The following is a 26,194-nucleotide window of genomic DNA, read 5'->3' as shown; positions in this document are numbered from 1 at the left end:
AAATTGAAATGTCTCACTGAAATATTAAGTGAACAAAAATCCATTGTATTAATATCCGATAGGAGAGAAAATTGCGAGTATGAATTAAAATAATGGAATCCACCGCTTCAGATGGTTCAGCACCTTTTTATACATTTTACAACATTTTGCCAATTTTAAGCTCTTATTTATAAAGATGAATGACCCAATTCCCCATTGTGTTACTGCAGTTTTATACTAATGTAACTCCATTTATATTAATGGAGTCACACCAGCATGAAACTGGAGTAACACAATGGAGAACCAGACCTTACTTTTTGTATCTTTGCAGTCAGTTTGCTTTGTGATTGCTTTGCTATATGGCCAACCAAGAGGATCAGTAGCAAAGAAACTGTCCCCTCTGCTATCCTGTTCAGCAAGGTGGAGTATAAACTTCAAAGTCCAGTTGGAGCTATTTAAATGCTACCATTATTAAGAAGAGAGAAACTATTTTCTTATACTTTTCATAAGCATGTTTTGGGTATATAGGTTAATATTTATATATTAGGAATTGGCAGACTGTATGAAAGTTCATCTAGGCTAGTATCTCATCACTGGTAGTGCCAGTAGTGGATACATCAGAGAAAGATGCAAGAAACCTTCAATAGCTAGTTATGGGACAACTTACCCAATAAGTAGAGGCTGGCTTGTGTCTTGAAGCATTGAGGTTTTATATCTTCCAAAACTCTTGTTTGTTTTTAATATTTTACTATAATAACTCTAGATGTTCTTGTTACTCATATAAATGTCTGATCCTTTTTGAAATTCTGCTAAACCCTCAATGGCCTCTTGTGACAATGAATTCCACTGATTAATTATGCTTGGTACTGATCTTAGTGTCAGTGGAGCAGGGTTCTATTCCCAGGCTGTGCTGACCCACTATGTGACATCGGGCTATTCATTTCACCTATCTATGCCTCTCTTTCCTCTTTCTGTGTGTTGTCTATTTGGATTGTTAGCTCTTGAGGAGGGATTGTTTCTTACTATGTGTTTGCAATGAGGCCTTGAAGGTACTACTAACAGAAGTATTTCGTTGTTATCACTTTTGAATTTACCACCTTTCAATTTCATTGACTGTGCCCTTGCTCTTGTGCAGTGAGACAGGGTGAATAGAAGTTCCTAATAAACCACCTAGGTCTATTCGTTGTTTTGGATATGTCTGTCATGTCCCTTATTCACCTCCTCTACAAGGTAAACAGTCCCCAGGCTTTTCAGTCTCTTGTCATATGAGTTTTTTCCATTCCTTTCTTAGTCATTCTTGTCACCAGAGCTGAACCCCCATAAATTCTGCTATTTTCTTTCTGAAATGGGGTGACCAGATCTGATCATATTATTCTAGGAGTGGGTGTACACTTGCTTTATATAATGGTGTTGTATTTTTTTAAATTATTGTCCATCCCATTATTTATGCATCACAAAACGTATTTGCTGAAATATTTAAGATGTACAATGTTGCAGAGTTAACATAGCTGCTGGAATATGACATTTTGCATTTCCTGACTTTGTGATTTTAATTATCTAACTTAGCATTGTATTAACATACTATGGGGAGGGCTTGGGGGGCAGCCAGGGTGTGTGTGTGGGTGCAGGGGGGAACTGCATTTAGTTCAAACTATAGAAGAAAATGTCTTATAATGGTCATCCTAGAATATGGAAAGGAGACTAAGTGCTGCAAGAGTTAAGGATATGTGAAAGGTTTTCAGTTGTGATATTGAAATACCATACATGGTAGATTGAATTTACAGTCATACATATTATCTTTAATAGAATTATCTTGGGTCACATGCTCTAGCCAAGTCCTAGATTGTTCTTTCCACCATTCCAGTCTCTCCTAAAATCCTGTGTGAATGTTCCCCATGGAAGTAGGCTCAGCAGGGCTGAGGAGTTGCTGCTCCCAAGCATTCTTCTTTTACTGGGCACAAATATCTACAGTATTAACCTAGGCTTTGCATCAGCATCACCCTCGCAGCAGAGTTCCTGCAGGAGTCGTACTGTATGGGGGCAGTGAGGGGGGAATAGTCAGGGAGGTGCACAGAAGCTATTCAGAGACAGAGTATGACCACTAGGGAAGATGATGAGGACATTATCCATCACATCAATATTTCAGTCTCTGGGGGCGATATTGCTCAAACAAGCAAAGAACTCATCCTGTGAAGGAAGAAAGCAGCCCTCTATGGGGATAAAAGTAATATTATTCATTTGAAAGGTGTTGGACCTAACAGGAGGAGTTGGGTTTGAGTTCCCATTACTGACCAAATGTCTCTCAGAAAAGGAGTAGTCACCACCAGGGCCGGCTCTAGGCACCAGCAAACCAAGCATGTGCTTGGGGCGGCACATTTTCAAGGGCAGCATTCCGGCCATTTTTTTATTATTATTTTTTTTGCTTCCGGCGGCAAAAGCTTAGAGTCGGTCCTGGCAGCAGCAGCGCGTTGTGCATGGGGGGTGCCCTGGGGCCACTGTGGTTCACGCACCTTGTGGCTGGGCCGGGCAAGCTCCGAGTGGGGGACACTCAGCCTGGGGGCCACCACGCGGGGCACAAGGAGCCACCTGCAGGTGCCGCAGGGCGGCTGCTTCCCCTCCTCCCCCCAGCGCCGCAGCTGGGGCTGGACGAAGTGGCCCAAACCGCCCAGAGACTGTGGCCAGCAGCAGCAGTGGTGCCATAGAGGGTGGGGCACTGCCTTGCGAGGCCCGTGTCCCGCTCTCCGGGGCTCCGCTCCCTCTGGGGCTACCGTGCCCCGCCTCCTCAGCACTTTGCCGGGGTGGTCCCCCGGCTCTGCTCTCCCGGGTCCCAGTCGGACCTGGAGGCGGGAGCCCTGGCTGGAAGGACCCTGGGCTGAGACGCAGCCCAGGAGCCCCACTGCTTACCCCGACCCTGCCAGTGCCGGAGTGGCTGGAGGTGAGGAGGGAGCAGGTGGAGTCAGCACTGGTAGGGGGGAGCCCAGGGCTGGGGCAGCAGAGGGTGTGGGTGGGGGAGGGCACTGGTGGGGGGGCTGAGAGCCCAGGGCTGGGGTGGGGGACAGCCAAAAGTTTTTTTTTGCTTGGGGCGGCAAAAAACCTAGAGCCGGCCCTGTTCACCACAGTTGCCAACTTTCACGTGGTAAATAAGCACCCCGACTTTCACAATAAGCCAGAAATCAAGCTAATCCCATTTCAGAACAAGCCAATCCCTAAGAACCTCAACACTGTATGTGACTAGATCCCCCTGGTGTGCAGTCTGGGACTGTGGTGGGCCCCCTGTGCACCCCTGACTCTCCCCGCCCCCCCCCCAGCCCCTGTTTGCCAGGAGCCGATTTAAAAAAAAAAGGGGGAGCAACAAGCTACAAGCCAAAAACTAGCCAACAGGTAACTCACAAACCAGTTAAGCCAAAAACAAGCCCAATTTCTGCGTTTTTTTCTGCAGGTTTGGCATGAGGTTTAAGCTTTTCTTCCCACTGTCCAATATGCATTGACTGCAGTGACATCTACAGGTTAAGAAATGCACAAGAGCTGCAAATTATCCCGTTGCTTATAGATGTCAACAGAATTTTATAGATACATTTTTCTTTCCCTTCAGATGGAGAAAACATCTATTATAATCAACATTTTTGGTGCTTGCCACTAGAAACTAAGTAGGTAACTGACTGCAATAGCTGCGGATTTGGCATCCTCTGAAATAGTTGTCTCGCTATTTTATTAAGAGACCTGATTACATTTCCTATGAAAAGGCAAAGCAGCATAGGTGTACTAGAGATGGTGCTAATGAAAAACACACTTTTTAATTTTTATTAGTGGTTAAAATAATTCCCTGGATCTGGTAAAGGGATTAATATAAGGAGATGGTGCATAGACTTGGGTAGAGTAGACAGCTCTGATGATCCTAATTTGTTGATTATTTTTAACATTTATGTGCTTTTAATAGCCAAGTATTATAGGAAGCCCAGTGTACAGAATAAATGCCCAGAACTTTTTACCACAAATGGACCCAGGAAGATCTGTTTAGAGGGAGAGAAGTTGAGTGATAGTGAGTGGAAACTTTTTGACTATTCTGAGACTTTGAGCCTATGTTTGGTTGTTATTGTACATCTATTAGATGAATCACTTTAATATGAAAATTTAAACTAGACAGAGAATATCTTTGTATGAGAAACTAATTGTGCCGCTTGGCTTGCAACATCAAAGGAAATCTTTTTAATGACATCAAGTTCCCATGCAGCCAAAATAAAGGAAAATATTTTTTAAATGCAGATGTAGTCACTTCAGTTTGGAAGAACTCCTTGTCTTGGTGAAATGGTTTCTCTGCTCACTTTACTTATAAAAGGTAAATTCAGATTTTAGAGTGGTTTTTCATCAAAGCTCAGCTCTCTTGTGGGGAAGTGGCTTATATGCCATCTGTGGTTGACAAGCTTTTAACATAATCACTCAAAGTAGCACTTCTCAGTGCTCCAAGGAACACATCCTGCCATTCTCTCTGAGGCAAAACCCCCAACGAAGTCTCTATGCCCTAGCAAAGGCACTGGAGAAAGCCAAGTCATGATAAAATGTTCTATTTAAAGGGACACTACCTTGATTGTGATCTGATCTGTTTAATTTTACCTTCTGGATTCTGGAAATTACCACTAAACTGGTATATAACTTAGCCTAATGGTACGTGTAAACAAATTAATGCATACATGTTATGATAGAGGAATAGGGATGCAACAGTTTGTTAAACACACTCAGCTTTTTAAACAGTATTCTGCAGTGTTATTAACTATAAAAGTGTGCATGTGCAAAGGATGCAAAAGGTGGAACTACCAACAATGCGGATCATATTTTAGCCTCATTAATACTGACAAGTGTCCTTTTAACAATTCAGGAGCCTAACTGTCACCTTGTTAGCATTAATGAATTTAGCTGAACTTGTTAATAATGTTGACACAATATTGCAAGCTGATTAGCTTTCCCACCTGCTTTTTTCTAGTAACAGTAGATGTAATTTGATTTTTGCTAGTGCAGATAGTAATAAGGCTATTGAACTGCAAACAGATAACACAAATGTACATAGCTCTTTTGAAGAAAAAGTAGCCACATTTAATGTTTTGTATAGTTTAAAATGTCTAATGTTCGTCTCTTAAGTACCCTTCCCACCACACTATGAAATGCTGGTGTAAGACCCCCTATGATGCAAACCTAGCATAATTCAACTGTCAGCTATATTTAACTTCATAATCCTGCATATGGCACGATTGTACACCTTTTGGATGGAGGCTACAACAGTTGCTTCTTAAGTATAGTTATATAATGATTTAGAAGCATGCTTGCCACATGTAAAAAAAGCCATTAAAATAAAGATCAGTTTAGTGAGATGTGATATTTCTGGCAGAGTTGTTAAATGTTTGCTTAAATTTTTAAAAGTACTAGGTAAATTCTGCTTTCTCTTTTAGGTGGTGGGAAAACATAGAATTTAAAAATGTTCCCATAAATAAATGTGTTTGTTGAAACAAGAAGGTTGGGGAAAGTGATGTGGATATAATGAAATGAGAATTTCACCAGCTAATGGTAGAAAATCGAGCCTAAAACATGAGATAAATTCTGCTCTGGGTTAATCTATGGAAGTATGGACACTTTTTTGTTTGTTTTTATTTTTTGGAGGTGGAGGGAGAGCCTTTCTTCAAAATGAAGAAAGAAATTTCTATATTTTCTGGTTTTAATTGAAAAAAATACCTACCATTGTCCAAAGAGCTGGTCAAATGGCATTATTCCAGATTTACACTGAGGGTGCCAAATCTGGCTTTCCTATCCCTTTCCATTGTTGCTAGCAAAAGAGACCCCATTCAATACACATTACTTCTTTGAATGCATGAGAAAAATAAACTATGAAAACTTCACAATCCCCCAGCTAGATAAAAGACATTAGGAGACGCACACTGCCTCAAGATCAGAAGTCTTCAGGGTACCACTCCTCAGAGCACGGGAGCATAGGCCTTCCAGCTTATTTTTTTTGACAGAAAATATGGATTGGCCTCTCCTAGCAGTAGAACACCATAGTGTACAGCATATGACAATAGGACCATACAAGTATCCCTGCTATATGTGCTCATCTTCACAAGTGACCAAGGTTAGTGGTTATCTCCAAAAAGAAATTAGGTATGACAACAATTCTATGAACCCTAGAATCCTGTAACATCATCCAGCCTGGGTCAACTTTGTTTGCTGGCTGCTTAGTGAATAAAGGCAGTAGCAACTCAGAACAGAAACTTTGTTTAGAGAAGCTGCTGTTCACCATTCTCAAGTGCTGTTACAATAAGCTGAACTTGGGTTTACTTTTTAAAAAAAACAAACATTTTTCATTACATGTAAATTGGGGTGTTTGTGTATCTCAGTATTTGATATTGCTGTGTCAATGGCAGTATTTTATGGCTATATAATTATGTTCCCAAATCTTGTTTATTAAATGTAAAAAAATATATAGCTAACACGGTAGCTGAAATTCTAGCGTTTAGACATCTTGCAACAGTGTTGTGCTGTCCATGGTACGTTTGATCCGATCATCTCAAAGCACCTTAGAAGCATGAAAAGGGCAAATAGCCTGGGGGGAGAATTCATTCCCAGCTGGAGCCCAATAAAGCTCCCTAGTGCACCTCCCATTTATTTGGCTATGCACTGGTGTGATGGGATAGCCTGCACCCTTAAGGGTAGTGGTGCCTAGTAGTCAGCCCATCCTTGTGATGAGATGTTGACCTTTAACATTTTGAAAGGTCTGACATGTATACCTAGGAGATATTGATAGAGAGGAAATGGTCTGGGAAATAAGTGGTTCTTTGGAGGAAATCCCATCACTGTGAATTTAAGGGGTCGAGATCTGGAGCCTTGCAGAGAGGGCGGGGGAAACTGTCCATTCACCCAAACAATGGGGGTGAGCTGGGAGAAGGGGAAGGATGAACATAAATGCTGCTTCCTCCCTCATGGCAGGGCAGACTCTAGCAGGAGAAGGCTGTCCTGTGTACTCTGAGTACTAATTGGGGAAAGGGGCCAGCTGAGAAAGAAGCTGGCTAACTTACAACCCAGCTCTGATGAGGAGAGCTGGGGCATCCTATTTAAGCAGGGCTAGAGAGAGTGAAAGGTAACCCAAAAGGGACTGGGAAGAGGGTAGGCTCCAGAGAAACTGCAAAGCTCAGAAAAGCCTTTTGTTTGGACTTATTATCCTGAAAGGGGGATTGAACTCAGTGACCCTGCTGGATGGCTGAGCAATGCGAACCCTGTAAGAGAGAGAGAACCCCGGGGGCAGGAGGAGGAAACTTGAGGGAGGGAGTACCTGCAGTGCCACATGTGGCAGGCACCACAGGGCAGTCACACCCCCATGACAACCATGTATAGGATTTAACTGTAAAGACGAAAGCTCAAGATATTTGTTTGGGGTAGAGAATTATCATTTCTATTATAAAGGAAGAAAAATGGAGGCACAGACTCCAAATTAACACAGCAGGACAGCGCTGAAATCAGAAATAGAATGCCCATCTCCTGAACCGCTGTCCTAGCCAATGTTAACTCTAATTTAGGATAAGCACATTGTTGCCATTTCTTAAATGAGGCTGTACAGAGTATTTTTTCTGGTTATGAAGACCTGTTTTACTGAAATGGTATTTAGAATAGAACCCCGTTTCTGTTCCACTCCCATTCATGCCTTGGATGGCCCATACAGTTAATTTAAAAGTAAAAGAAAGGGACAGCATTGTTGAACATGTTTGATTCACAAATGTGTGCTATTCAGGCACTGGAGAAAGGCTCCCAGCTCTGTTTATTGTGAGAAGGCAACTGGTTACAGGATGATCCTGCCATTTTATTAAACTTGGAAGCCTTTTCTTACCTTGTTGAAATAGTCAAACCAGTCTTAAAATACCTTGGCTTTGGCACGCACCAGACCTTGCATGGGAGGACCTCTCCCCTTCTCCTTTCTCTGCTCTTTTTCCCCCTCTCCCTTTTGCCGTAATTTTAGTTCATCTATTTTGTAACTGCAGCGAAGTAATGATTATGCTACATGCTGCGGTTGGTGACTGCATCATCTTCTCCGTCGGGGAGAGGGGCAGAATCTGTGATCACAGCTGGTAATTGAGTTTTTTGTTATGCCTGGTATGTTGTCTTATCCTCAAAAAATGTTACAAGATGAGTATCCTTAAATACCATCATGCTATGTTATTAAAATATACACTAAAAGATTAATCTAAAGAATTAATTGTTCTTAAATGTCCAGTCTTCTATAATTTCATGCATTTCACAAAGCTGTGATTTTTTTTTAAGCACGCTTTACAGCTAGTGAAGAGATTTTTCCAAGGAAATTGCTTTCAAATAACCGATGGAACACTTTTTTACTTACACACACACACACACACACACACACACACACACACACCAAGTGCGTGCCCGGGGCGGCCTGCCGGTCACCATGAGGGCGGCAGTCAGGCTGCCTTCGGCGGCATGCCTGCAGGAGGTCCGCCAGTCCCGCAGCTTCGGCTGCAATTCGGCGGGTACGCCGAAGGCGCGGGACCAGTGGACCTCCCACAGGCATGCCACCGAAAGCCACCTGACTGCCGTGCTTGGGGCGGCAAAATACATAGAGCCGCCCCTGCATATATATATACCCCCCTGCAGTCCTTCACAAGATCATGATGAATGGAAAGTAGAAATAATCAAATGTACTGTATTTTGTGTCCAGCAAGACAGTGAAGTTAAAGTAAACAGTCCAGCACCTAAACAATGGGGGTGAGCTGGGAGAAGGGGAAGGATGAACATAAATGCTGCTTCCTCCCTCATGGCAGGGCAGACTCTAGCAGGAGAAGGCTGTCCTGTGTACTCTGAGTACTAATTGGGGAAAGGGGCCAGCTGAGAAAGAAGCTGGCTAACTTACAAGCCAGCTCTGATGAGGAGAGCTGGGGCATCCTATTTAAGCAGGGCTAGAGAGAATGAAAGGTAACCCAAAAGGGACTGGGAAGGCTTGATTCAAGACTAGATGCTTAGATAACAGGCCAGATCTTCAGCTGGTGTACACTGTCATAATTCCGTTGACTAAAATGGCGCTAGGTTGATTTACATCAACTGAGGATCTTGTCCATTGCTTCTTATAAATAGCTGTGTTTTCTGCTTGCATGCTGCTGTCTAAGTTAGGAAAACCAAAATGTGAACTATCTTTTCTTATCTGTTTAATTCATGCCATTCTTGGTCTTTCCAAAACAAATGTTTGAATGCACTTTAAGAAATTGTTATTGACTTCAAATACTCTTGAGCAATAACCATCTTTGTGACTTCCCAATAGAAAAACATTGTCTAAATCTTCATTATAAACAGCTAGTTGGGGGAGACTTTTAAAACATTCCTGGTTAATGCTTTAAGCTGTTTGCCTGTGTATCTTAGGTGCCAGCATTTTCATTGTTGGCTTTCCTTGCACATCTGTGCTCATGTACCCAGCAGTGTCATACACGTTCTCTGGATGTGACAGTCCTAATCCTTCATTAGGTATGGACTTGTCACTTAGTTTATTGCTGTTGTATTCCAGCCTGTAGTGTGGTGGCTTCATAATGTGACTACTGTTCAATGCAAGAGCCATCTCTACCTGTCATGCCCTCAGCAAGCATTTGGGAAGAACATCTAGTTTTTCAGATGCAAATTAGATTGCACTTTTTTTCTCTTTATGGCAGCAGCCAACTGTGGGTGGCAGAGACGCTGCTGTTTAGTTTATGACAGGTATCTGCTGCATAATACAAAAGTCCTTATATTCAGCCACGGTGTCCAGTTTTGTGTGTGTAACTAACTGTGCTTTCAAAGTGAACAGGCACCTGTACAGGGGCTTAAAAATATATAATGTTTTTATCCTTTCTCAGTGCCATCAGTTGCATTCATAAAATCAATGAATGGCTTGAAGTCCAATGGAAGTGTGTCTGAACATAAGGATAAAAGTCAAGGTGTCTTTCACATGTATGCATGATGTCAGGTGTTTGATATTATAAGCTTGACATACCAAAGTAGCATTGGTGCAAGAGGGAAGATATTAGCTCAAGTCTAGGTAAAACCAAGAAAATGGGGAGAGCTAGGAGCAAAATGAAAATCATTTACAGTTAGACAGCTTATTGAGAGGTAGCAAACTCTATGCAAATGAGTTTTCCCACAACACCTTGTTAAGTAGTTATTAACTGCTTTGTGTTGCCCACACAATTCCATGTGTCTGAAGATCAAGTCAACCCATGGTTGGCTCAGTTATGGACTATAAGGATGAGGAAAGGGATGAACTTTGTACCCCCTCTACCAAATGCTTTCCACTTAATTTTGAATTAAGATAACTGCTTGTCTTCCCTGTGTGTTTGTGACTGTTCTAGAAGGTTGTACTATTTTATCTTATAAGAGAATCTGCTTTTACACTGTTGGGTTTTTTTAATTATTGAAAGTATTATTTGTAGAAGAAAAATTGGTCCAGCCATTTGTAATGTTTAGCAGATGCTCTGGCAACTTAAAATTTTCCAGCAGTTAGTCAACCGAACAGATCAGTTAAAAGACCACTACCACCACCACCACAACAAAAACTATATTTTTCATATAGCTTGCAGTTACTCTGTCAAGTTTCTTAATTCAGTAACAAAGCTTGAGCTACTTAAAATTTGTATGTTGCATCTTGTGGTGTAATATAGATCAATACACCACAAGATGATGGGCATGATACAAGAACCTGAATGAAAGAGCATAGTTGCCCTGTGGCACACTCAAATCAGGCTAGTAGAGGCAGAAGGACTTAAATTTTCACCAGCAATTAATTTTGTGGGCCCAAATTGTGCCAGAAAGAAGAAGGGGCCAGGACTCCATCCTTCTAAAAATTTTACCCCTATACTGTTTATCCATCTACAAACTTTCATACTCTTAGTGGCCTTCTGACAGGGTCCCAGCAATGTTCAGGCACAAGGAGTTTAAGCTGGGCACTGGAGCCTTTCTTCCTCATATTTTGTTTTTAATTAATGCTTTGATTCTCTTAATTCCACCCATTAACCACACCCATTGACTTCAGTGGAGTTCTACCTCTGTACCTAAGTAGAATTTGGCCCAGTAAGTTTCTGTCAAAACAAATAGCATGTGTTCTAACAAAGCTGCTATAGCCATTTACATAGCCCTAGAATGAATGAGGTTTTAAATAGCTTAGTGTATCTGAACAGTCAGATGGTCGCTTAACTTAATGTAACATATTGACGAAATTTGTGGAGCTGTGCTGCCACTAGCTTTTGGTTTATTGAAACTGCAGATGTTTGGAGGAGAGAAATTAGCAGCTGAGTTGAATTACTTAGGGTGCATGACAGAGCAAATTGTTTAGGTAATGAAGCTGAAAAGGCAGGGGGATTAGAATATTATATAGTAAAATTGTTCCTTGTTAATTCAGTTTGTGCTCAGATTTTGTTGCCTTAAACAGCACATTACACGAACCTTCCTTGTTTGTGTCAATGAATATGTATGACTCCTAATTTAATCAATATACTTATAAAACAGCAGTAGCAATCATGTGTAGCACAAATCGCAGCCTTTCAGAAGCAGGTTAGTTCAGTTTATATACTTAACATAGTTTAACGCCCTATTTGAATGTGTGGGGAAAGGAAAATCCTGCACAGTCTGTAAAGTAGAAAACATCTAACTCAGATACAGGGAAGGATTTTTCATTATTGTTAAATATTTATTATGTAGAGAGGAAGAAGCTTTTTTTGGCTAAGGCAATGGACTGGAACTCTGGAGATCTGGGGTCAGTTCCTGATTCTGCTGGGAACTTGTCACCATGTGCAGCCTTGAACAAGTCACAGGAGTGTCAATCTAGCAACTTTGACCATGCGAGTAGTCCCAATGATGTAAATGGGACTATTTATGTGCTTGAAGTAAAGCACATGCATAAGAACTTTGCAGAATCAGAGCCAAGGTGCTTAGTGCTTTGCAAGACTGAGCACATAGGCTCCAATTCAACAAAGCAATTAAGCATGTGCTTAAATCCGTATCTACTCAGCAAAGCAGGAATCAATGCCGCAGGAGTATGTGCACAAAACTAATCACTACCACTGCCAGGAAAACTGGTTTCCCCTCTCCCGGCCCCCCACCACCACCCACATAAAAAATTTCCCATCCAGAGATTCTGTTTTTCCGCAGGAAATTCTGGACCCCTGCAAAGGGGTTGGAGGTGAGAACGTTTTCCCATTTTTGTTTACAACTCTTTCAAGTCACTATACAGTTGAGAAATAGTAAGTGTGTGGGGAGAAAGAAACCACTTTTAAAAGTGACCCTTTCACTTTTCCTTCTCTCTGCGATCAACACTTTAACTTGTCTCACTTTTGCCAGTTGGAAAACAGTCAAAACGTGTGTAGGAGCCCCTACAATTTTGAAATGAAAACTTCTGAAAAAAAATTGGAATTTGTTTCCCTAAATTTTTTGTTCTGAAAAACTTTTTGGAACTTTTGGAATTTGTCAAATGAAATTTCTTGCAGAAAAATTTTGTTTTCAACAAAACCACATTTTTCCACAGAAAAAAACTTTCTACCGGTTCTATTGATAATGTTTTGCTGAATCAGAGCCTTAATCTGTTACTTAGTTTCCCATTCATAAAAGGGAATAATGTTTCCTTTCTCTGTCTTGTCTTAAACTGTAAGAATTTGGGGCAAGGGCTGTCTCTTGCAGTGTCTAGCATAATCAGGCTCTGATCTTGGTTTGGGCCTCTCTACAGGATGGCACAAATAATAAAATGTAAAACTTGTAAAGAACTGTAAATTTACATAGCACTTTACAAATGTAGAGTTAGATTCCATCCCTGAAAGAGCTTCATAGCATGAGAAACTTAATTCTAATTGCTGTTAGTTCAGTAAAGAAGCAATGCTTTCATAGAGTTCATCTGTGGTCCTTTCTCAAGAAAGGGAGAGAAATACAAAGACAGAAGAGAAGATATACTCCAGTGCACCTAGAGTACTGCCATATTTTCCTCCCTTCTTCAGTCTCAGGGTGTTAATTATTAATAATAAACATTCAGTCTAATTTTTTTTTTGGTGAATTTGAGATCCTTCATTTAAAATTCTGCCAGTATTCCCCATATTTATCTGTGTATAAAACTGATCAATAGTGTAGACTAGATGGCCGTGACACTTGTGTGTAAAGTGTTACATTCATATCATGGATTTTAAGCCAGGACAAACTTTATACCTTTTGTAACAATTCCAAGAAAATGAGATTGGAGGAAACCTTTTAGTATTTAGTTCTTCAGCCAAAATGTGAACTCCCCAGTTCTTTTTGGCTTTGAAATGCTGATCCTAGCCTTCTTGTAGGTTCTTAAACACCTTCTCAAATGACCCATTTTAATAACCTGAAAGCTATTATATAACGAGCAGCCATAATTTAGTCCAAGGCTCTAGGGGGACCCTCACAGTTCAGCAATGAATAGTTAATGCAGTATAATGTTTAGTAGGTTATTAGTTTTCACTGTACAAATGCTGATCAGGGAACACTTTTATAAGGTGTTTAAAAGAAAATGTAATTAACTGGTTGCGTGCTTCTGTTGCAGCTCAAATTGAAATTATTCCATGCAAGATCTGTGGAGACAAATCATCAGGAATCCATTATGGTGTCATTACATGTGAAGGCTGCAAGGTAAGCTTTGGGAAAAAAATTAAGTCTTAAAACATCTGTGTTTATCCATTTGAGTTTGATTCTTTCATTTTATAAATATCACATTTTGTTTTGCTGTGAAGTTGATTATGTTTAATTGATAAAACTAGTACAAAACTGGGGAACAAGTTTTAAAATACAGTTTAAGCATAAGCTTTGGCTCCTAGGTGATTTTTTTCCAAGCCCTTGGGAGAGCTTCCAAAATCCCAGGACTTCCTGTTGTGCTACAGATGCGATAGATTCCTTCATTATCAAACTGACACTGAATGAATAGAAGAGGAGTAGAAAGAAGAGTCCTTTCCAGCAGGCCACAATGAATCTGTTTTATGGATTCACTTAGACAGAATTTGTGGTTTTCTTGATTTTTTTTTTTTTTTGGAAAGTTGCAAAGAACCCTAGTCAAAGGGTGCTAGTTGAGATCTCAGGCTTTTAAGTTTTCCTTTGTAAATGTGTGTTTGTAATTTATGGCACTGACTTATACGTATATTTTATCCTGCATAGAAAACAGCATGAGATGAAAAAATTGTATGGAGTGTATTTTTTGTATTAAAGATATAAAAACCTTCCTGCTGGCAAAAAAAAAAATTTCAGTGTGGTGCAAGTCATTGCCATGTGAGGTTTAGTCTTGGATTTTTTTTTTCTCCTGAAGTTGAATCTTCAATAATTCCACTAAAATAAGATTTCAGTAGCCGTGTTAACCCTCTGTTCTGTGTCTATTTCTTTCAATGAAGATTAATGCTGAATGAATTTAATGTTGACACCTGTCTGGCTATACTGCAACTATACACACACATGTGCGTGCGCGTGATCTGGTCCTGACACATTGCGTACATCCCTGCTGCAGGCATCGTTGTCTCATGCGAGTACCTTCTGCTGTCACTCGAGTACTAATGGGTTTTCCACCTTTAACCCACATTTCAGAGGATAAGAGATTACTCTTGCCATTTCATTCCCAAGCTGCTTGCCTGCTTCCCTTGCTGGGCACATGTAACTGCAACTACCTTCAGAGATTAGGCTCCTGTTTTTGTGCTAGGCAGAGATTTATCCTGTGCTCTACCAGACAGGATTTTAGCTTTTTTGCTCTGACTCAGCCTTCCGTCTAGCAGCAGCGCTGGTAAGGAGGGATTCCTGGAAGGGGATCATAATGGAAGCTCGGCATTTCCCAAGTTCAGTGCTTCCTCAGTGATGAGCTCTGCTAAATATCTTCATACATTTTATCCTGATGAAGCTTCTGTCCATCACTGAGCAGCTTCAGGATTCAAGGGCCAGCTTCATAAGAGAGAAGGGAAAGGTCACATACTTTGCCCAAGACTGCTGCTTTGACAGGCGCACTTTGTCCTGGATATATAATATTGGGGAAGGACAAAGCCATGATGCCTGAATACTGCCTCACTGTGTCACAGTTATCATTGCCTCTCTTCATCACTTACCTTAGGAATCAGCCAGTCATTTTCAGCCAAAGGGCAACTGTGATGTGCAGTGTGAAAACCCAGGTGGTTGCTCTACTCTATTCAAATCAGTCTTTATTTTTGATAGGGACAGCCATGCACACCAGCAGCCATGCACAAGTGACTTTGTGTTTCATATCTTCATGTTAGTGCAAGACCCTCCTCCCCATCCCATCATCCAGGCCTAGAAATTTAGAGCACCAGTTAGCTCGGTTCATTCTAATTTCTTTACACAGTTTGCATTCAGCTTGCCACCCAGTCTCCAGCCACATCTCTCAAAGTCTAAGGTCTTGCAGGAGTTCAAAGACAAATTCTAAAAGAAAGTCAATGTACTTCACATTAGTATGGACAATCTGTAGTATTCCTAAGTTCTCAGCCAGATATCGCTGCTCTGCAGTTCCAACTTGAGATGAGGGCAGGGAGAGGATAAGAGATTCCTCCCACCTGCAAAATACCATACCCAAAAAGGGAAGAAACACTAGAAAGAGCCACAATGAGTTTAATCTCTTGGGGGATCTGTTAATCACTCCAAGCATTCATCCAGGTCATCAGCTGAAGAGGGTCCATTTCTATGTTCATCCTTTTATCTGGTCTCCTTTTCCTGTACGAAGAGTTGAGGCTCATGAATTTTATTGACTACACCCTAACAACCATAGACCCTGACCCTCAGCTCCCTCTAGGCCAAGACCCTCTATACTTGAGCATAGGAAGAAGGGGAAAGCCATTTGCCTAATGCCTGATTCTCTGTTGGAGATTCTAGATACCAGTGGATTCCAGGACATAGAAGAAAAGATCCCAGCAACAGGGCTGTAGAGGAACCATACTAAGTTCAGCTGGACAAATCTTTCAAACTCTCCTTGGACCTCAGTGTCTGCTTCATTTCTTTAGATAATCCAAAATCTGTGTCATCACAGGAATATCAGCAGACTAAATATATTATCCTTGAGATGGCTTCCCCTCCATACTGCGAAGTTCTATTGGCTCATGATCACTACCCACTTGGAAGATTGGCAAATGTTTTCTTCTCCTGGGTTGGTACTGCTTCAGACAAATGGGCTTTCTAAGAGAGCAGAGACTAGGCATAGAATCCCAAAATGCTCCCTCTCACACCCTCTTGTCTTTTCTCCCTCCTCAGGACAGCAGTAATTGGCAAGTAGTGCTGGACAGTTCCATGGAACATGTCATCACCCAAGGGTCCATTATTCCATTTTCAGTGAAAAAGCAGGGTTATTTTTTTATTTTTTATTTTTTTTGGAGGGAGGGTGGAGACTAAAAACAAAACACAGTTAGCTTAGCTGAGTATTTGTCCTGTCCAGATGGAGTACAGCAGTAGTCAAGGTTTTTTTCCTGAATGAAGACACTGGCTATTCTAATGCAAGAGAAAACCCCTTCATGTGATTGATCAACCTTATGAAGGTCTGTCTCTGTACTCTGGTGTACCTATGTCCCCAGTGCTATCTGAGAGACGAAGTCAAGAAAGCCACAACCAATTAGAGTAATTGTACATCTCAAGTTGTCCCAAAGTGCGTGGTTATCCAGACATCCACTTTGAGACACAGGGCATCTCATTTTACCACTACATCTATGGCTTCTTATCAAAGTCTTATTCATGTGAAGTGACAGCCCTTTGACACTCTACCTTGGCTTTCCATAGAATATCAAGTCAAGCACAAAGTCTCTGTCCTTATTTTCAAGGCTGTCAATGGTCTGGTCACAGGATATCTAAAAGGTCACCTAAAGCTCCAGGATAAAAATTATGGTCAACCACTCCACTCCTCTGGCTCAATGGAACTTTCTGCTGTAAGGATAAAGCTAGTGTTCAGGAGACAGAGTTTCCTTGGGGGCTGGTTGCAGACTTGGGAACAAATTCCCACAGGAACTAAGGATGATCACAGACCTCACCACCTTCCAAGTACAAGGTGCATTTCTTTGACCTGCTTTCTCTAACATAAACATGTAGCAGGGCGTATGTATGAAAAAAGCACCACACTGCATACACAATCCAATATCCCATTGGGAAGAGGATGAAAGCAAACAAGCCACACATAATATAGTAGGCACATTGCCTAATGCCCTGTGGGAAGGTCCTCAGATACTTTGGTGAAGAAGATGGTATGAGAACAAATATAAAACAGAACTGTCCGGATCTTCAAGACTCACAATATTGTCAATGACCAGAATTGCTCCTCAGTCCAGTCTGGGAAGTTCATTCACCTAGGAGTTCTTGGGCAAACCTCCACAAGAGGAGCTTTTGGCAAAGCTGGCAGTTCTCATTTTACCAGTGCTTTCAGCTAGCAGATGCATGGCCATCTACATGGAGACAGTACTCCGGGCAATTCTGCTTCTCCTCCTCTGCAAGATCCCCTGATCAACCATTGGAACTCACCTGAGCAGACATAAGTTCATCCATTGAGAATCCCTCCATCAGAATGGCTATTCCTTCACTAATGTAAATCCCTCACTTATCAAAGGACAAGGAGGTCCCTGTCTGAACCTCCAACAATCAGAATAATGACAGATGCCAGCCTGACAGTGAGGGGTGTAAATGGAGTCCCATATGGGTCAGACATATGGTTTCCCCTGGTCTCCTATGCAGTGAAGAATGCAAAACATAATCTGCCTTTGAGAATCCAACCAGGTCAGCTAAGATAATGGCGTGGAAAGCAAAAGCCTTCCCCCCCCCCAAATAAAACAGAGGCCCAAACAACAAATGAGGGATGTTCTCCTGTTCTTGGAGCATCAGGACCATAGGATGATAACTATGTACAGCCAGGACACACACTTGAAGCAGGTAAATAATATCCTGCTTACCTTGTTCATGTCCTTCACTCATTCTTGGTTTTGGGGTTAAAAGGAAATATCGTGTCTGCTAGGTATCTGACTCTCTGTGTGTGTTCATATATTTCTCTTCTTAAAAAAGAATGGCACCCATGGAGTTCAAATCTTCCTAACCTTGGTGGGGATGACTGTTCAGAGTGTAAATGATCATAGCTTTAAAAGTGTGTAAAATCCTGTGCTGTGGCAGATGTAAAGGTAAAGAAGGATTATGTTTGTGTTACACTCTTCCACAATAGAAGCAACAAAGTCTCACTGAAGAGAGCTATTTGAGGTGGGGGACAACTTGGTGTAGATTGGTTTCTCTCAATGTGAAACAGTTAGGTACTATTAACCCACAGTGTGTGTTCCAGCTTTTTTGTGGCTGTAATCACTTCAATTTTATATGTTCTTATGCTACTCTTCACATAATCTAAACTTTGATTTTAAAAAATACCCTAAGTTTGAGTTGTTTCACACAGTGCTTTGATAGTGCAGCTATTAAGGTAGTGGTCCCAGTCCTGCACTGTGATTCTCGGGTAGACTCTCTTGTACTAGTTCAAAATCCCAGTGAAGTCAGTGAGGTTCCTCATGGGTGCAAAAATCTATCCATGTGCATCAGATTGCAGAATCAGGGCCCTAAATGATCATTAAATGAACAGAAGGGCTGCTACCCTCTCAAGCCAGTCTTGTGGAAAATGATCTCCAATAGCAGCAGCAAAGTTGGATGGTTTCTTCTCTCTCACTCTTTTCACACCAGTGTGGTAGGAACTTCAAAGCCAAAATGGGATTATTTAAATTATTAAACACAGGAAATTTATTTTCTAACTTAAAAAATAAAAGGAAATTAAACGCAAACATCTACGCTAATGAAGCATTAGGATTCCACATTTGAAACCACAAAAAAGCTAGGAAGAGCAAAAGTTAAGATTCCAATAGCAATGTTAACTTGGCCTAATTCCCCTATGCAGTGCATTTAATAATACTTAGTAGTTTTTTCTGTTCAGGTTTCACTTCTTTTTATTATATCCTTTGGCATTTTTAATGAAACCAAGTTAATACTGCTCAGGAATCTTTCATTTCCTAACTTCTTGTGATTTTAGCTGTTCTACCTTAATCTAGTGATTTATATTTAATATTTATTTGTGTTTTACAAAGAAATAAAAACCTCACTGAACATTTGCAAGCCTCCTGCCTCTTACTTGGGCTTAAATGCCTCTCTGAAAAAAAACACCTTCCTTTTTTTTTTTCTACCAAACAATGAATTTCCTCATCTGTTTATTGCTAACGTCCTTTGTGAGAGTTAATATACAAAACATGTTTGAGGATGAAGGGAAGAAGGTACCCCTCTCTGTAATACTTTAAATTGTCATTGTTTGATTTGTTGAGCAGTATTAGATAGACAGAACTGAATTTTCGTTTGTGATTAGTAAATACAATCCTTGAAAATCTGCTGGGTATCATCATTAGAAGAGGGAGAGTGATGGAGTGCATCATCTCCAGCTTTGTCCCTAAACAGAGAAACTATTTTCAGGTACTACTTAATATTCTAAATTTAATTCCTAAATAGTTTATAGGGACTTACAGTGAAATACTTTGATATTGGGAAACAAAATTTTGAATATGAATACGGTTAGAAAGATTAGATTATCATCGGTAAATATCAGTAAACGTCAATTTTATCGGACGTATAAATTGAAAAAAATATTTCCATCGATAATAATCCAAATTTACACATAGGCAAAATAAGATTAAAAAGGATGCCTGAGAATTTAGAGTTTGATTTAAGGATAAATACTTTGTATATTTTGATATGAGATGTTGACAATTTGTGTTTTAACAGTTATAAAGCTTTAAACTTTTGAATTTAACATCTGTCATTAAATATTTGTCTGACACACAAACACACACATTATTTCCCACAGCTGTGAAAATGTAAATTGAAAAATGCTTAGAAATAAAGATTGATATCCACTGAAATTATGAAAAAATAAAAATTGAGATCTGCCATGCCTAGTTCTGAGCTATGCCTTTAGAATTGTGGATACAATTAGTTTCAGGTTCTTCTCTCAGTGGTGACAAGCTCATGCCTAATTTGCCAGTTAATACAGGTGTGGCCACTCTCCTTACTTGAATGCCTACATTCAGTTTCATAACACCTTTCACAAAGGGCACTTGAGGGCATTTCTTGTACTTTCAGAAGTTTTAAGGCACTCAGCCATCACTCTCTTGGCACTCTTCAAAGCTGTGAGAGAGTCTTGTTTCGTTAAAAAATACAACTGGAGTATTCCTATTGTTGCTTTTGAAGGAGAATACTTTAGTTTTTCTTTTCACGTGGACTTCAATTTATGTATGAATCCAACTAGTTCTAAGTTCTCCAATTATAACATCTTTTTTTGTTTGTTTTTTACTTAACTCTGAGGGTCACATTGACTTTGGCATATTTGCCTTTAAATCCTGTTTGTTGTTTTTTTTTAAATACTGTTCTGCCTAAACCAGTTTCCAATAAAAACTGGTGAGCTGTTATGGATGGAACCTAATCATATTACAAACTGGGTTTATCAGGAGCTTTGTAGAAACTGATAAAGACACTGTAGGAAAACCTGTCTTGAATGTAATTATTACCAGTTTTGGTTTTTTTGCATTTGTTTCCAGAGCTGTTAAACCCTTAATCTCTATTAACAAATACTTACACAAAAATCTTTCCCCTTGAAAACTAAAAAATAATTTAGGTGTCATAAAATGGTTACATGTACAGTTGGAATATTTTCATCCTTTTCATGTAACAATTATCTCTTGTTATGTTTTTAAAAGAAATTTGAAGAGAGTTTGATTTAAAATCAGAAAGGATTTTCCCCCCAAATTGTTAGTTGCTGAGAATATTGCAAAACTTAATGATACATGGATGTCTCTAAGTATTAGCCATAAATCATGGGATTATGAATAAGTCTTAGTTGTCACAGGCTTGTGTATAATCATTCCAAAACGTCTGTCATTAGTATGCAGCAAGGCAGCTGTCAGCTGTTTTCTTGTAATTAAACAGCCAATGAGCAGCTAATTAAGACATATGTGTATACAGAAGTGGAAGAGGGTAAGCTAATGAACTGTAGGAATCAATTCATTAAATGAAAATTGTCAAAAGACCAAAACATGAGATCAGCATTTCAGCCTGTGCCTAGCTGGAAAGGGAACCTGTAAAGTGAGATTTGTGACATCAGGGAAGCACAAAAAGAAGGAATCTAAACCAACATGTCTATAATACCCAGCCATTAAATAGTAAAGTTATTGAAACTATTAATAGGTTTGGTGAAAACTGCTATTTACATTTCAAAGTTGCTTTTTTAACAAGCTTGTATCCAAACTGACACGCAGATGAAAAGTTCCCCTACGCTTTTTTTTCTCCAAACTTGATTTTTTGGCACTCTATGAAAAAACATACAGTGTGCTGTGTATAAACAGGAATTTGAAAGGCAGAGATGAAACTAACGTTCAATTCTGCTCCTCTCTGTTCTGCTAGAACTATTTTAATCTATGTATGCAAAAAGAGACTTTAGGATGAGATCCTGGCATCATTTGAAATTGATAGGAGTTTTATATTGACTTCAGCAAAGCCAGCATTTCACCTTCGGTGCAAACAATGTAGTACCAGCAAACCCTGAACCAAATTGTGCTCTCAGAGACACCACTGTGAGCTTTTAGGATCAGGATTTGTCACTTATTTTGTATCTTTGTGCAATGCCTTGCACAATGGGGCTTGTAGAGGGGTCAGTCACCAGCTAGTGCACCCCCTCATGACCAAGCATGGTGCAGCAGCCACTTCGACCTTGGAGCCCCTTGTTGACAGCCCCTTCCAAGACTGTGGTTGTTTGACCCTTCTCACAACTCAGCCCTCCAGCCAGGTCGCTTATAGTTCACACCCTTTCTAGCGAAGTGGAGAGTCCAGCAAACAGAGTCTAATGGCCTGAGACTGGGTCTTCAGCCTCACCCTGGGCTCGATAGTCCTTTCTCCCTTGAGTCAGGAGGGCTTTTACATCCCTTTACCTGCAGGCAGGTATGGGAACCCAGGCCCTCTTTCTCCTCTCATCTGGGTTCCAGCCCAGAGACCCTGTAGTAAGCAGCTAAGGTCTGCTTCCTCAGACTCACTGCTCTTCCCCTGGTTCTGGCTCCTTGCATCATTTCCTGCCAGTTTGTAACTGATACAGACCCCTCAGACTCACTGCCAGCCTTCTGCTTGGTCTGCAGGCTCTTATCCCAACTGTTGATAATCCACCAGTGAGGTTCCACTCTGTCTCTTGACCCTGCAGTGGCTGTGACAGGATGGAGTTTATACCCTCCATCACAGGACCTAACTTGGCTATGGCGTTTAGGCGCCACCACATAAATGATAGTAACAGTAATTCTGAGAGCATATGGCTTCTAGCTGGCTCCATCAGAATTGCAACTGTATATTATATTTTTCCCCCACACCTCTGCTTTCTCTGCAGGAAAATCATGACTACCGCAGCGCCTTTGACAAGACAGTGCAGATTGTACAAGAGCAATGTATATCGTTGTGTTGTGTTTTCAAAGAAAATTCCAAATAACTGTAATTGCTTGTAATAGCTCTTTGATGTTAGGGTTTTCACACATACATTTGTAATAATGTGAGTCCAGAAGGGTTAAAGAGTTCTAAGATAATTGGCAAAAATACATAATTAAAACCTTGGTCATCTTTAAACAAAAAACAAAACCTCACTCAGTTCAAATTTGGCTCTTTTTTTTTGCTTGTTTGTTTTTTTGTTTGTTTGTCCATCATTAATTACAACCAAAACCCCTGATCGGAACATTCCTGAGCTCTGGGGAAGTTTGGATCTATTTCTGAAAGCTGTAACTTGGGCTTTGCTGTACTTTAAATGCTGTTGTTGTTTTCAGCAGACACACATAGTGTAGCACAGTTGATCTTTAAAAGCATTACACTGCATTCATCAGGTGTAAACAGAAAATGCTTTTAAAGGTCCCAGTTGTGGATGGCATGGTTCTTTAGGCAGTGCTGCACTGTTGAAATCTAGTTGCAAGCTGTAACTTAGTTGATAAATTGTACGCAAAAATGTACTGGGCAGATATGTCTCTAGAACAAATCTAGAAAGAGCAAAAAGCCTAGTAGTTTCTCAGTTACAATATTGAAAAATAACCCTCTGCTTGAAACCGATCCTCAGTAGCCATCTACAGACCTTCCTTATATAAAAAGGCTAACTGGCAATGTAGCCACCCACAACAAATTGCTTGCCCAAATTAAGGATTTACCCAAAAGAAAGCTATCATTCTTCCAGTTGCATGCAGGGCCAGATTAGCCCATCACTGGGCCCTAGGAAAACACAGTTGTGGGTCTCTCTAGTGGACAGCTAAACTAGATGCTCCAGCAGTAGGAATGCATTTGTATTAACCCCATCCTGACCAGCACAGCTGCGCTAGTGATCTGTTAACACAAGCACATGGGGCTCCTGCAGCAGGGATGTTGCTTAGTTAACTCTCTCCTATCCAGATCAATTTGTGACTGGCTTCTGCTGCACAGACACTCCCCTATTTAACTCCTTCGGGTCCGCCCCATCCCACCCTGGACTCTCTGCTGCCCCTCTACAGTTCCTCCTGAGCGAGGAGCCCTGGTGCAGGAGCTGGCCCCCCACAAAGTGACAAGGAGGAGAAATGCTGGCTGCCCCACTTCCAACTCATGTTTGGCCTGGCCACCCATTTGCCATGACGGAGGGGTGGCCGGGCCAAATTTGAGTGAGTGGTATTTCGACCTGGCTGATGGGATCACTGCACCATTCAGTTTGGACCCTGCTCCCTACTAATTTGGGCCCCAGGCATGTGCCTAGTTTGTTCATGTGTTAATTCGGCCATGGTTGAATGGCCACTCTTGTTGAGCTATTGATCAAGTTGCCTTGCAGGATCCCAGTGGCTGGCAGTAGGAGATGAAGACATAGCACAGTTCATGTACCAGGATAAACATTAATGAACCTATGAGAATGGGCAGTATGGGGAACTGGCTGGTTTAGTGGTCTGATAATGGGAGATGGGGAACCTTTCATCTCTGTCACCTGTAAAGTTGATATCCAGCCCAGGGAGTCCTAGTTTTCTACTGGGTATCTACCTGTACCCTTACTAGGAGTGTTAGTAAAAATGCCAGTGAGCATGGAAACTCAGCTATCTTCTTTGGCCTGGTCTACACTACGCGTTTAAACCGGTTTTAGGAGCGTTAAACCGATTTAACGCCACACCCGTCCACACTAAGAGGCCCTTTATATCGATATAAAGGGCTCTTTAAATCGATTTCTGTACTCCTCCCTAACAAGAGGAGTAGCGCTAATATCGGTATTACCATATCGGATTAGGGTTAGTGTGGCCGCAAATCGACGGTATTGGCCTCCGGGCGGTATCCCACAGTGCACCACTGACCGCTCTGGACAGGAATCTGAACTCGGATGCAGTGGCCAGGTAGACAGGAAAAGCCCCGCGAACTTTTGAATATAATTTCCTGTTTGCCCAGCGTGGAGCTCCGATCAGCACGGGTGGCGATGCAGTCCGAAATCAAAATCCCAAAAGAGCTCCAGCATGGACCGTACGGATGTGATCGCTGTATGGGCAGGCAAATCTGTTCTATCAGAGCTCTGTTACAGAAGACGAAAGTCCAAAGCATTTTTAAAAAATCTCCAGACAGACGCCATAGCAGGGACTCAGCACGCTGCTGCATGACAAGCGTAACGGAAAGCCAAAGAATCAAATAGACACTCATGGAGGGAGGGGGGACTGAGGACTCAAGGTATCCCACAGTTCCTGCAGTCTCCGAAAAGCATTTGCATTCTTGGCTGAGCTCCCAATGCCTGTAGGGTCAAACACATTGTCCGCGGTGGTTCAGGGCATAGCTCGTCAATGTACCCCCACCCCCGGAAGGAAAAGGGAAAAAAATCATCTCTTGACTCTTTTAAATGTCACACTATGTGTACTGAATGCTGCTGGTAGACGCGATGCTGCGGCACTGAACTGTAGCATCCTCGCCTCCCCTCTTTGGTGGGTGATGGTACACTATGGCAGATATCTGTCGTCAGCATCAGCCTTGTGGCAGATGGTGTAGTGCAATACGACTGGTATCCATCCTCGTCATCATCCCATAAGTACTCCTGACTGGCCTCCTGGTCATTCCCAGTAGACGGTACAGAATGGCTGGTAACCGTCTTCATCATAGCAACTGGGGGCTGAGCTCCATCAGCCCCCGCCCTTCATGTGTAAAGAAAAGATTCTGTACTGCCTAGACTATCATAGCAGCTGGAGGCTGCCTTCCCCTCATTTTATTTCACTAACAAGTCACTGTTTCTTATTCCTGCATTCTTTATTACTTCAGCACACAAACGGGGGGACACTGCAACGGTAGCCCAGGAAGGCTGGGGGAGGAGGGAAGCAACAGGTGGGGTTGTTGCAGGAGCACCCCCTGTGAATGGCATGCAGCTCCTCATTCCTGCGGGATCTGACACGGAGCGGGTGTGCTCCCTGGTTCTCTGATACACTGGATCTCTAGTACACTTGCCCCGTATTATAGGCAGGACTGATTCTATTTTTAGATACCCTAAAGGAGGGATTGACTCGGGGAGTCATTCCCATTTTTGTCTTTTGCGCCCCCGGCTGATCTCAGCCAGATGCACCTATGACAGCAGCAGAAGATATAGTGCAATACGACTGGTAACCATCACCTCATTGCCAATTTACAATGGCATGGTAGACGGTACAGAACGGCTGCTAACCATCTCTGCTATCATGCAAAAGCAAATGAACGCTGCTGTGTAGTGCTGCTGAATCGCCTCTGTCCGCAGCATCTAGTACACATACAGTGACAGTGACAAAAGGCAAAACAGGCTCCATGGTTGCCACGCTATGGCGTCTGCCAGGGAAATCCAGGGAAAAAGGGCGCGAAATGATTGTCTGCCGTTGCTTTCCCGGAGGAAGGAATGACTGACGACATTTACCCAGAACCACCCGCGACAATGATTTTTGCCCCATCAGGCACTGGGCTCTCGACCCAGAATTCCAAGGGGCGGGGGAGACTGCGGGAACTATGGGATAGCTACGGAATAGCTACCCACAGTGCAACGCTCCAGAAATCGACGCTAGCCTCGGACCGTGGACGCACACCACCGAATTAATGTGCTTAGTGTGGCCGCGTGCACTCGATTTTATACAATCTGTTTTACTAAACCGGTTTATGTAAATTCGGAATAATCCCGTAGTGTAGACGTACCCTTTGTCACTCCAGTGAGAGT

At 41.6% G+C, this 26,194-nt stretch overlaps 1 protein-coding gene across 5 annotated transcripts in view; it reads left to right on the top strand.

The window, feature by feature from the left end:
• RORA (RAR related orphan receptor A) overlaps positions 1-26,194 on the top strand; it is a 570,488-nt gene that overhangs the window by 512,985 nt on the left and 31,309 nt on the right. For all 5 annotated transcript variants that reach the window (XM_039491333.1, XM_039491328.1, XM_039491330.1 and 2 more), the window contains one exon: positions 13,538-13,623. In XM_039491333.1, coding sequence (XP_039347267.1) covers positions 13,538-13,623 — 86 coding nt within the window. The remainder of the gene's footprint in view (positions 1-13,537; positions 13,624-26,194) is intronic.

The sequence above is a fragment of the Mauremys reevesii genome, linkage group 10 (assembly GCF_016161935.1).
Source record: "Mauremys reevesii isolate NIE-2019 linkage group 10, ASM1616193v1, whole genome shotgun sequence".
Lineage (NCBI taxonomy): Eukaryota > Metazoa > Chordata > Testudines > Geoemydidae > Mauremys > Mauremys reevesii.
Note: the sequence above shows the minus strand (reverse complement) of the source record. Positions and strands in the feature narration are given on the sequence as shown.